The sequence below is a fragment of the Scyliorhinus canicula genome, chromosome 2, assembly GCF_902713615.1.
Source record: "Scyliorhinus canicula chromosome 2, sScyCan1.1, whole genome shotgun sequence".
NCBI classification, from domain to species: Eukaryota; Metazoa; Chordata; class Chondrichthyes; order Carcharhiniformes; family Scyliorhinidae; genus Scyliorhinus; species Scyliorhinus canicula.
Genome location: NC_052147.1, coordinates 169,818,558 through 169,832,091, shown reverse-complemented (window position 1 = coordinate 169,832,091; position 13,534 = coordinate 169,818,558). Strand labels below are relative to the sequence as shown.

The following is a 13,534-nucleotide window of genomic DNA, read 5'->3' as shown; positions in this document are numbered from 1 at the left end:
CTCCTGCTCCTAGTTCTTATGTTCTTATGTTCTTATTACAATGATTAAGTGCTGTAAAAGAAATTGTCCTGCAAAATGTGACGTAGTAAATTTGAATCATTTATTATACAAGTTCCAGTATTGCATAGTTGAGATCTCTATTGACATTACAAATATGTTTCAGTATTTTTCAACTTACAGTAAGAAATGGGACCAAAATAGGAAAAAGAAATCATTCCACCTTCATAAGGGGCTGGTTTAGCACACTGGGCTAAATCGCTGGCTTTTAAAGCAGACCCAGGCGGTTCAATTCCCGTACCAGCCTCCCCGAACAGGCGCTGGAATGTGGTGACTAGGGGCTTTTCACAGTAACTTCATTGAAGCCTACTCATGACAATAAGCAATTTTCATTTCATAAGCCACTACAAATCTGGTGTTGAAACAGGACTGCGACGTTAGTGCCACGTATCCTGCCTCACTGTTTGTATAAATTCACAATGAAGTCAAAAGAGAATTTTAGCTGCCCAGAATCCCTGACTCCCGCTCACCTTTTGTCCTTCCATTGAGCGTTAGTAGTGCTTCTCCAAAGAAATAATCACAGTTGCACATTGAAACATTTACTACCCCCAACTCTCAATTATCTAACCAATTCACCATTGAATTCTTAACATTCTACCTTCATCCCACAGATTTCTACCCTTAATCTTATAAAGTTAAAGTGTACAATATCGCTCTCTTCACCAACTTCATTAAAATCACAGGTTTAAAATGAGTTAGATAGATATGACTTGACTTCATAAGTCTAACAGTTGGTCCTTCACTTCAAAAACTGCCACACTGGAGGGGACCGGACCTTTTCTTAGACAGGCTGAGACAGTTACATTACAGCAGATGCACCGTATGCTCTGAGAATGTTCAACGGCAACAAATGAAAATCTAAATATTAAATTTCTCAATATTGTCATACCATGTCTAAATAAGTGAGTACAATAAGAAAATAACACTCCAACCAGTGCATTTGGTCATAGCAGCTTATTATGACAATAGTACAGCCTGGAGCACGGTCACCTCATCATAGAAGAGTTGCAAGGCTTATAATTATCTCCAATTCAGCTAAGTCTGAAAGCGAAATCACACATCACCTTAGTTTGAAGGCTTTTTTTCAAAAGAAATGACAATGTTCAGCATGGCATGAAATAGAACATTACATGTCAGCTGTTTTTGAACAGCTATGGAATTCTTATCAGCAGATATGTCTCAAGAGATCCACATTCTGCATTCCATTATTGAATACAAGCTAAATTCTGAGGTTCCAACTTCAAATTGACACAGTAATCCACAAATTGATAAACAAATGCTATCAAGGTTATCCAATTCACTCACATATTGCATAAAAAGCTGTGGTAATCTCATTAGACAGATTTGTCTACAAGTGTATTCTGGTATAGATTTCTGATCAAGGCACCCAAGTTTGGACCCAGTCTCGACCAATATATCCATTCGTACTTCCCTCCTGTTCCAAAAGATTTTCAAATAACTGGGATATCTGACAGAAAAATATACTTGGGTAAGATGATCCTTTATGCACCAGTTTAGCTTGTATCAAAAGCTTGAATTCAAATCATGAGAAAAGGAGGACAAAAACTGTAATTTGTATGGGATAATCTACAATGAATGGATGAACAATAGAATAACTCAAAGCCAGATGATCTGGCTTTATTTCTTTTTTATTAATTGTTTGCATACATTTGGGGTACATCACAGCACCAATAATTAAGGCCGCACCAGAATCTTGATATTTACTTTTGAACAGCAAAGTCAGCTAACATTTCAATAATAGTGCTATGCCAGCCATGATTAAGTCGGGAGTACTTTGAGGCAAAAGATTATGAATACATAGAATGCCTACAGTGGAGGAGGAGCCATTCAGCCCATCGAGTCTGCATGGACCCTCCAAAAGAGCATGCTACCTAGGCCTACTCCCCCGCCCTATCCCAATAACCTAACTTACACACCTTTGGACACCAAGGCGCAATTTAGCATGGACAATCCACCTAACCTGCACATCCTTGGACCGTGGGTGGAACCCGGAGCACCCGGAGGAAACCCATGCAGGCATCCATACAACCTCCACACAGACAGTCACCCAAGGCCGGAATCGAACTCAAGGCTCTGGCACTGTGAGGCAGCAGTGCTAACCACTCTGTCAATGTGCTAATATCTCACTCTAGAGATTTGAGCACAAAAACTGAGGCTGACACTCTAGGAGATGGTGGCACACTGTTAATGCCCTGGACTAATAATCTAGAGGCCCAGGTTTAAGATCTAGGAACAAGGGTTCAAATCACACCACAGCAGCTGGTAGAATTTTAAATTAAATAATCTGGAAGATCATCAATTGTTGCAAAAAAATACATCTGAATCATGATATTCCCTTTACAGAAGGAAATCTGCCATCCTTACTCTGTCTGACCATAGACCCACAGCAATATGGTTGACTCTGAAATGGCTCATCAAGCCACTCAGTTGAGGGACAATTCCGAATGGTCTGACCTTTACAGTGATCCCCACATCATCCCCACATCCCATGAAAGAAAAAAGTACTGAAGGAGTGCTGCACAGTTGGAACTGCTGTCTTTCACATGAAATTATAAACTGAGACCCTATCTGCTCTCTCAGAAACACAAAAGGTCCCAAAGCACTATAACCGAAGAAGGGCAGGGGGATTATCGCTGTTCAATATTTACCCCTCTACATCAATATCACAAAAGCAGATTATCTGGCCATCATCAGATTGCTGCTTAATAAAGCTTACTGTCAGCAAATGGCTGCTGTGTTTCCTACATTAGAATAGTGACTACCTGTCAAAACTAGATTGGCATTAAAAGGCTTTAGGACATCCTGGGATTGTGACACCTGAGGTACATCATTTTCACTTCTACAGAGATGCAAGCAGATTTAACACTGCAAAACTGTACTTCATTGAAAGCGTTAAATATCTGGGAAATATGTCATGAAAATTATAGTTGTAAAGCAAAGTTCACATATTAATTGAACCAGTCTTTAGTCAGGTCAAAATAATGTTACAAAGAAACATCAGCAGTAAAAGATGTAACCAAGGAACCAGTACCTGAAGAAGGGAACAATGGGAGAATTTTCTTCAACAGAGGTTTACTCTGAAATAAACCGGAACATAATGGCTCTTAAATACTGAAGTAGATAAATATTTGTAGAGCAAAAGCATATGGGAAAATAAACTAAGTAGATAGCCTTAGTAGAGTGTTGGCCACAGGGACATTGGCACAAGTAGCCAGCCATCTTCCATGCTTTAATAGCCAACAATTGTGAGCAACCTGATGCATATTGGAGTTATATGTGTTAAATTAAACATGATTGAGAATGGGAGAAAGATGCGAGAAAGGAATCAATATCAAGATTTACAAACAATATTTAGCAGGCGGTCAAGACCAGAGTTATATGGACTAATTAACAATTTGGGGTCTATGCTTAAACTCACACAATTGGCATGAAGTACAAAAATGTCTTAAAATAATCCAGCTATATATTTGCCGGATAAAGTCCAACATTTTGGTATTTTATTTTAATCTATTTTGCCAGTTTGAAGATAATCATTTATTCAAACACCAATTATTGTTTTTGTCTGGAGTACACAAATCACAATAAAAATGAAGGAGTTGTGCATTCTCCCAAAATTTCAATCCTTATAAATTCAGTGAGAATTTGGCTCCTGAGATGATTCACTGATTGAATATGTGATATTGAGCCACATACACCAGCAGCGTATGTCCTGAATTAGCTGATATGATACAGTCACAGAGGGATACCAGCAGCCTTGCACTAAGGTGGAGAAAACAAAGTCAGCCTATTCCTACTATTGATCACTTATCTTCTAATGCAACTGAGCACATGTGGACATTGAGCAAGAAGAGGCAAAGACATGGTTGTGCTTCCTTCATCCTGTGCTTGAATTGCCTATCAAAATTCTGTCTGGGCTCATTCATGCACAAGTCACTTGAATGAAGTACACGAGGGCCATCAGCACAGATGAAAACATACCACCAAAAGCACTTCCTCACCAATCCAAGCTCACAGGTGCTCAGTTTGGGTTCTGTCAGGAACACCACTTCAAGCCTTATTGGAGCCTCCTTCCAAACATGGACAAAAGAGCTGGATTCCAGAGGTGATGTGCGAGTGACTGTCCTTGACATTAAAGCAGTACTTGACCAAGTCTGGCAACAAGGAGCCCTAGCAAGATTGAGGGCAATGGAAATTGCGGAGGGGGGGGGAAGGAGAGACAGAGAAAGAGAGCGCGAGATGGCCAGAGTCATAACTAGCACAAAGAAAGATGGCTATGTTTGTTGCCAGCTGATCATGTCAGCTCCAAGTACATAATTGTAGGAGTTCCTCAGGATAGGGTCCACGGCCCTACCATCTTCAGTTGCTTCATTAGTGATCCTCCATCTGCCACTGATGGATGTCCACTGATGACAGCGTTGCTTGCAATTCTGCATGCAACTCCTCAAATAATGAAGCAGTCCGTCCCCACGTGGAGCAAGATCTGGACAACATTCAGCCTTGGGTTGACAAATGGCAAGTAACATTTATGAAAATGAAATGAAACGAAAATGAAATGAAAATTGCTTATTGTCACGAGTAGGCTTCAATTAAGTTACTGTGAAAAGCCCCTAGTCGCCACATTCCGGCGCATGTCCGGGGAGGCTGGTACGGGAATCGAACCGTGCTGCTGGCCTGCTTGGTCTGCTTTAAAAGCCAGCGATTTAGCCCAGTGAGCTAAACCAGCCCCCCCACACTCCAGGGAATAAACATTCCCAACAAAAAAAAAGAGAATCTAGCCACCCTGCCATTCAACAGCATTACCATCATTGAATTCTTCACCTCAACATTTTGCAGGGTCACCATTGTCCAGAAGCATAACTGAATGAGCCACACAAATACTGTGGCTACAAGAACAGATCAGAGGCTTGGTGTTCTGTCGTGAATAACTCAACTCCCGACATCCCAAACCTTGTCCATCAAATTCAAGGCAAAAGTCAAGATTGCGATGGAATACTCAACACCTGACTAGAAGCTCAACATCACCCAGGGCAAAACACCCCACTTGGTACTCCATCCACCATCTTAAACATTCGCTTCCTCTACCATCAGTGCACCGTGGCTGCAGTGGGTACCATGTACAAGATGCACAGCAGTAATTCAACAAGGCTTTTTTGACAGCACCTTCCAAAAATGTCAGCTCTATTGCCTGGAGAAACATAGGGAATTGATGCATGGGAACACCATCAAGCTCCATACCAAATCAAATGCCAACCTGACTTGGAAATACATCACCATTCCATCATCGTTACTGAGTCAAATTCCTGAGACTCCCTAACACCACTGTGGGTCTACTTACACCATATAGACTGCAGCAGTTCAAGAATGCAGCTTAACACCACCCTCTCTGAGGAAGTTATGGATGGGATACAAATGTGTGCATCACCATTGATTCCCACAAAGCACAAGTGCTCAAAAAAATCTTCACTGCAAATCTTTGACCCAAGTATTTAGTCATCCTTGTCTAATCTCTTTGGTTTGGTAATATGTTGTTAATTCTCCCGCCTTCAAAAAAGGGATGGCAAAGAATACTGGAAAAACAGCAAATTGAAGGACTGATTGGAAAGGGAGTGCATTAAGCTTTTTAATTTAATTACAGTTTTTTTGATAACATTCCTACACTTAACTGTTAAATGTGGGATCTTGTTTTCTACCAAATCTCAAAATAATCTTCAATATTGCCCATTGCAAATTCAGCACATGCAGAAAAAGCTTAAAAGTGTCTACTTGGTGGAACTTAAATGTCAAATAATTGTTTCTACTCATGCAGAGGCTGTCTTTCCATCTATCTGTGTTTTGCAGAAAGTAAACTTTGCAACAAACACATTGGAAAAAGCAACTAAGTAACAGACCTGTCATCCAGACAGCTCTACAACTAAAATGAGTGGGGCTGCAAACAAAAGAAACCTCTTGAACCATTGTCTAAATAGTGAGAGACTGTAAGAACAAAATATTTTAAACAGTACAATAGATGAGCCTTAGTACGAGAAGTTCTTACCATTAAAGCCCATATTCCATTAACTCTGAGGGCTGGATTTTCACTCTGAGTCAGGTTACACAGTAGCTCTACAGCTCCTGACTCCAAGATAGGCTGTAAAATACAAGATTATATTACGGTTTTTTTTTACAATTAATTTATTTCAAAAAAGGATTTCTAGCTCTTCCCAAAGGGTCGGAATCTGATAACTGACATAAAAATCCGACCAAAATTATGTATCGCCTTGACGGTCGCCATTTCAACAGCCACAGCACTAACAATTTAAACCAATCACCTTTGAGTAATTTTGTGTTGCATTATTCCAATGGCAAATTAATAGTATAAAAATGTAATTCAGTTGGACAATAGAATAAGATTTTAAATCTTCTTACGGCCAAATTAATATATGAAACAAATTGCCAACAACTTATTTTGGCAGTCGGCAGATAACTTTCGGGTGCATTTAATAATTAATACCAACAGCAGTGGCAGTTATATGCCCATTCATTTAATAAAGGCAAACCTCTTTGCTTGGAGAGAATTCAAGGAGAAGGTTGCACAGTGTTGATGACGCCACGACAAGGACCTCATCAGGAGCATTTTGTAATAACTGAAAGATAAAAGGAAACAGGCTACTTCATCAACTGTATTCTCCAACATGGTTTAGCAAGCAAAATATTCCAGTGAAAATTGACGGTGGTGCTTTCAACATTACACCTCAAAAGCACTTTTTTCTGCATTAAATTCAAGGCAGGTGTTCACCAGCCTGCACCCCCCCCCCCGAATTCAATGTTCACAGTTCACAATACTTCCAAGTTTTGTGTTCTCTGCAATTTTGAAGTGATGCCCTGTACATTTAAGTCTAAGTCATTAATGCGTACTGTGACGATTGGAAGACTTCAGGCATTCTAAGTATTGGGCAATTCAAGGGTTAAATGTTTGGGGTTAGAGTGTGTTTGGCTCCAGCGATCATGTTGGTTTAAAAATAATTGTTTTGCAGAGCCTGGGTGCTTTTAGCACACTGTGTGGAGTTTGCACTTGAAAAAATGAAATGAAATGAAATGAAATGAAATGAAAATCGCTTATTGTCACGAGTAGGCTTCAATTAAGTTACTGTGAAAAGCCCCTAGTCACCACATTCCGGCGCCGGCCTGTTCGGGGAGGCTGGTACGGGAATTGAACCGTGCTGCTGGCTTGCCTGGGTCTGCTTTAAAAGCCAGCGATTTAGCCCAGTGTGCTAAACCAGCCCCTTCTCCCCATGTTTGCCTGGGTTTCCTCCCACAGTCTAAAGATGTGCAGGTAAGGTAGATTGGCCATGCTAAATTGCCCTTAGTGTCCAAAAAGGTTAATTGGGGTTACTGGGTTATGGGGATGGGGTGTTGGAAGCATGTGCTTGAGTGGGGTGCTCTTTCCAAGGGCAGGTGCAGACTCAATGGGCCGAATGGCCTCCTTCTGCACTGTAAATTCTATGATTCTATGAGAAGGTGAAATTGACAAAGGAATGTGTTTTTCAGTCTGGAAAAAACGACTGTGGTTTGACTGGTAAAGTCCCCAGGGAGTTAATGTGCTTTGCAGCCTGCAGAGGTCATTTGTTTTTTTTAAGCTTGGGGAGATGAGGTCATTGCTGGGTGGAGCCAAGGAATGCAGAGAGACATTTTGATAGGCTTTCAAGAGGGAGTTTTTGGGAAAAGGTTTTGGAAGAGTTGAATTCTGATCTGACTGACTCCGAGTCCACAATTCTCACATAGCAAGACAGATTGAGAGCTGTATGTTTCTTTTTCTTGTTGTTTAATGGGAAATTGAGTAGTAGTTTTTGAGGGGTGATTGTAAGCTGTTCTTTTCGGATGTGAAGTTAATATTGTATTCATTTTTTTAAAAAGCATTTTTTATTAAGATTTTGCCGAATTTTTCATAAAACAGTAGTAACAATAATAACAAAACAAACTAGAGTAAATATTAACATAGTGCAAAAAGAGAATATACAATAACCATGAAATAGACATTACCCCAGGCGACTCAGTCTTCCCACACCATCCCAATGAAGCACTCACCCCCCCCCCCACCCCCTACATATTGCTGCTGACATTTTAATTTTCCCAGAGAAAGTCGACGAACGGCTGCCACCTCCAAGAAAACCCTAGCGTAGACCCTCTTATGGCAAACTTTATTTTCTCGAGGCTGAGAAACCCAGCCATATTGTTAACCCAAGTCTCTGCACTGGGAGGGCTTCAAGTCCCTCCATATTAATGAAATCCGTCTCTGGGCTACTAGGGAGGCAAAGGCCAAGACGTCGGCCTCTTTCGCCCCCTGAACTCCCGGGTCTTCTGACACTCCAAAGATCACTATCTCTGGACTGGCACCACCTAGCAATGAATGCATGAAGAAATAGTGATTGGAAATTTTTGAAACAAAACTTTATGATGAATACAATATTAACGGCCACAAGAATTGAGGATTGCGTCCCAGGGGTGATAGAGGAAGACCAGACTGGGTTTGTTAAAGGCAGATCTCCTTACTTGCGGGGTCTTATTCGCCCACACAAAGCCCGTAATGATCCTGCTCACCCGCTTAAAAAAGGCCTTAGGGATAAAGATGGGGAGGCACTGAAAGACAAACAAACATCTGAGGAGGACAGTCATTTTCACAGTCTGCACCCTCCCTGCCAGTGACAGCAGGAGCATGTCCCACCTTTTAAAGTCCCCTTCCATCTGCTCCACCAACCAGGTCAGGTTGAGCCTGTGCAGGGCATCCCATTTCCTGTATACCCAGGTAACAAAAACTTTTCTCTACCATCCGGAGCGGCAGCTCTTACAGTCTCTCCTCCTGTCCCTTGGCCTGGATCACAAACAACTCGCTCTTTCCCATGTTCAGTTTGTACCCTGAAAAACTACCAAAATCCCTCAGGATCCGCAGAACCTCCCCCATCCCCTCCACAGGGTCCAAATTGTACAGGAGCAAATCATCCGCGTATAGCGAGACCCGATGTCCCCCCCGTCCCGTCCCCAAAACCAGTCCCCGCCAGTTCCTCGAGGCTCTCAGCGCCATAGCTAGCGGTTCTATAGCTAGGGCAAATAGTAACGGGGAGAGGGGACACCCCTGCCTCGTTCCCCACCTCAGCCGGTTTGTACATACACTTCCTACAGGCGCCTGGTACAGCAATTTCACCCAGCCAATAAAGCCCTCACCAAACCCGAACCTCCCCAGCTTTTCCCACAGGTACTCCCACTCCACCCGGTCAAAGGCTTTCTCTGTGTCTATCGCTGTTACCACCTCCGCCTCCCCTCCCTCGGAGGGCATCATAATAATATTCAAAAGTCTCCGGACATTGGTATTGAGTTGTCTGCCTTTAACAAACCCAGACTGGTCTTCCTCTATCACCCCTGGGACGCAATCCTCAATTCTTGTGGTCGTTAATACTGTAATCATAATAAAGTTTTGTTTCAAAAATCTCCAATCACTATTTCTTCATGCATTCACTGCACTGTCTTACAAATAAACTAAATATTGGGGTTTTGGTTCAGTATCCTAGCCACTGTTAGGGTCTGGTCTGGGATTGTAATAATATCAAGAAAAGTCATGATGCTAGTGCTGACCCCTGGGGAACCCAACTGTATACCATCCTCCTGTTTGAAAAACAACCATTTACCTCAATGTTTCCTGCCACTCAGCCAACGTTGTATCCAGCTGACATTGCCTGTTTTATTCAGTGAGCTTCAACATTTGTGGCAAGCAGAATGCAACTTTATCAAATGCCTATTGGAAGTCCATGTACACATTAGCTGCATTACCCATACCAACCTCTTTGTTACCTCACCAAAATATTCAATCAAGTTAAACACAATTTTCCTTTAACAATTCCATTCCGGCTTTCCTTATTTATTTTGCACCTGGCCAAGTGAATGTTAACATTGTCCAGGATAATTATTTCTAATTTTTTTTCCCACCACCAAGTTTAAAGTGACTGTAGCCCTGCTGCCTCACAGTGCCGAGGTCCCAGGTTCAATCCCGGCTCTAGGTCACAGTCCGTATGGAGTTTGCATATTTTCCCCGTGTTTGCGTGGGTTTCGCCCCCACAAGCCAAAAATATGCAGGCTGGGTGGATTGGCCATTCTAAATTGCCCCTTAATTGGAAAAAATTAATTGGGTACTCTAAATTTATTTTATTTTTTTTAAGTTTAAAGTGACTGTCCTGTGGCTTGCTGGATTTATCAATATTCTTTTTTGAAAGAGGGTACAATAATTGCAATTCTCCAGACCTGTGGCACCAATTCCATATCCAAGGAGAACTGAGAGATTATGGCCAGTACCTCAGCAATTTCCACCCTTCATTCCTTCAGCATTCTTGGATGCATTCAATCTGATCCTGGTAACTTAACAACTTTCAGCCAGCCTTTCTAATGCCTTCCATTTTCAATTTCTAGCCCATCCAGTACCTCAAATACACCCTTTTTTTGCTATGATTTCGGCTGCATCTTCATCTTTGCCAAAGGTGTAAAATATTCTGTTGGTGCCTCATCAAGTCCCTTGCCGCCTTGTGTAGATCCCTTTTTTGATCCCTAATTTCCCCATCATTCTCTTACTACCCTGTAGCCATTTATATGCCTACAATTGTGGAGTTTCTATTATAAGTAGGAGTCCTTCTGTGTTAAATGATTTGTTTCAACTACTATACCAAGAGATAAGGTACTAAATTGTGAATCAGAACACAGAATGGCTCATCAAATAGCACAACTGAAGTAGAACTGCCTCCACTTTTGGGAATGAATCACTCGTTTAATGATCACTGCGCAGCAATCATAATGGTTGCAGATCACCACAAGCTATATCATTAAACATTCAGCCGAATAATTAGGGAATTCAAAAATAACTATTTTTTTTCTACTCGGGCCTCTGAAGAATCCTTACTATGAGAGAGGGAAAAGATGCACAAAGGGTTCCATATTAGGTGACAAGTGGTCCGTCTCTTCTAGCTCCTCCAGCAAAGTCTTGGTAACCTAATGTTCATAAAGCGTAGCAAAGATCTGTCCGAGTAGTTTCATTTCTCGGACATGATCCACATAACAATTGAGAGGCAGAAACATATCTCTATTGGGGATGTCTATTGATACACTCCGCATTTTAATTAAATGTTAGACAGGAGTTGCAATGGCACAACCAAATTTGCATGACAGAAAGACAGCGGGTATTACTACTTCTTATTCACTATGTACCGATAAGCCCAAATTTTGTGTTCTCCCAAGAGCACTCACTGATTACTTTGAAAAAAGCTACGCTAGCGATCTTTGTGGTGGGAATTTCCCGTTTCCCACCAGTAATTTCAGTCTACCAATAAGTCAAACAGATGCCTTGACGTGCAACAGCAATGATTTTAGCAAACCAGTGGCGCAGTGGTATTGTCACTGGATTAGTAAACCAGAGACCCAGAGTAATGCTCTGGGGACCCAGGTTCAAATCCCGCCACTGCAGATTTGAGATTTGAATTCAATAAAAATCTGGAATTAAAAGTTGAATGATGACCATGAAAGCATTGTCTGGCACAGCCTGCGATGTCAACATCCCATGAATGAATAAAAAACAACAAGCAGGCAGGTAACCAACCAAATTGAAGCATTCACAAGCAGCAAACTAGGAAGTTAAGCACCATGTAAATTCCTTCAAAAAGTGAAATAAATGTTGGATGGTAGAATTATGATAGAAACAAAAGTACTTTTGTAGAGGTAAATATTTAACAAAATGATTGGAACTTATAACTACCATTGTGGAGAGGTTCAGCACTTCACAAATGCTTTGAGGCTAGCAACCAGGTGTTTCTTTTTATTCATTTATAGGTTGGGGGCTTCACTGGCTAGACCAGCATTTATTGCCCTTCCCTAATTACCCTGGAGGTGGTAGTGAGTTGCCTTCTTGAATGGCTGCAGTCCCTGTGGTGCAGGTACACCCACATTGCTGTTAGGGATGGAGTTCCAGGATTTTGAACCAATTACAGTAAAGGAAAGACGATATATTTCCAAGTCAGAATGGAGAGCGACTTGGAGAGGAACTTCCAGGTGGTGGTGTTCCCAGATATCCTTTTAGATAGTAGTGGCTGTGGGTTATCGTCATCACTATTACACTGCTGTTTAAGAAGGGAGGGAGGCAGAAGACAGGAAATTATAGGCCAGATAGCCTGACTTCGGTCATTGGTAAGATTTTAGAATCCATTATTAAAGATGAAATCGCGGAGTACTTGGAAGTGCATGTTAAAATAGAACTGAGTCAGCACGGCTTCATCAAGGGGCGGTCATGTCTGACAAATCTGTTAGAGTTCTTTGAGGAAGTAACAAGGAAGTTAAGGCAGCACGGTGGCACAGTGGTTAGCATTGTTGCCTATGGCGCTGAGGACCCGGGTTCGAATCGCAGCCTGGGTCACTGTCCGTGTGGAGTTTGCACATTCTCCCCATGTCTGCGTGGGTTTCGCCCCCACAACCCAAAAGATGTGCAGGGTAGGTGGGCTGGCCACACTAAATTGCCCCTTAATTGGAAAAAATAATTGGGTACTCAAAATTTATTTTTTATTTTTTTTAAAAGGAAGTTAGATAAAGGAGAACCAGTGGACATGATTTATTTCGATTTCCAGAAGGCCTTTGACAAGGTGCCGCTTAGGAGACTGTTAAATAAGTTAAGAGCCCATGGTGTTAAGGGTAAGATCCTGGCATGGACAGAGGATTGGTTGACTGGCAGAAGGCAGAGTGGGGGGATAAAGGGGTCTTTTTCAAGTTGTCAGCTGGTGACAAGTGGTGTGCCTCAGGGGTCGGTGCTGGGACCACAACTTTTCACAATATACATTAATGATCTGGAAGAAGGAACTGAAGGCACTGTTGCTAAGTTTGCAAATGATACAGAGAACTGTAGAGGGACAAGTAATATTGAGAAAGAAGGCGGGCTGCAGGAGAGTGGACAGGCTAGGAGAATGGGCAAAGTGTCGGCAGATGGAATACAATGTGGAAAAGGGTGAGGTTATACACTTTGGAAGCAGAAATGGAGGCATAGATTATTTTCCAAATGGGGAAATCAGAAGCACAAAGAGTCCTTGTTCACGATTCTCTTAAGGTTAACGTGCAGGTTCAGTCGGTAGTTAGGAAGGCAAATGCAATGTTAGCATTCATGTCGAGAGGGCTAGAATACAAGGCCAGGGATGTACTCCTGAGGCTATATAAAGTTCTAGTCAGACCCCATTTGGGGTAGTGAGAGCAGTTTTGGGCCCCTTATTTAAGGAAGGATGTGCTGGCCGTGGAAAGGGTCCAGAGGATGGAATCCTCTGGAATGAACAGCTTGTCGTATGAGGAACGGTCGAGGACTCTGGGTCTGTACTCGTTGGAGTTTAGAAGGATGAGGGGTTCCATATTGAAACTTACAGGGTACTGCAAGGCCTGGATAGAGTGGACGTGGAGAGTATGTTTCCAC

At 42.0% G+C, this 13,534-nt stretch overlaps 1 protein-coding gene across 8 annotated transcripts in view; it reads right to left on the bottom strand.

The window, feature by feature from the left end:
- armc8 (armadillo repeat containing 8) overlaps positions 1-13,534 on the bottom strand; it is a 112,217-nt gene that overhangs the window by 31,033 nt on the left and 67,650 nt on the right. For all 8 annotated transcript variants that reach the window (XM_038789031.1, XM_038789029.1, XM_038789027.1 and 5 more), the window contains 2 exons: positions 6,615-6,701; positions 6,113-6,205 (listed from right to left, as the gene is read on the bottom strand). In XM_038789031.1, coding sequence (XP_038644959.1) covers positions 6,113-6,205; positions 6,615-6,701 — 180 coding nt within the window. The remainder of the gene's footprint in view (positions 1-6,112; positions 6,206-6,614; positions 6,702-13,534) is intronic.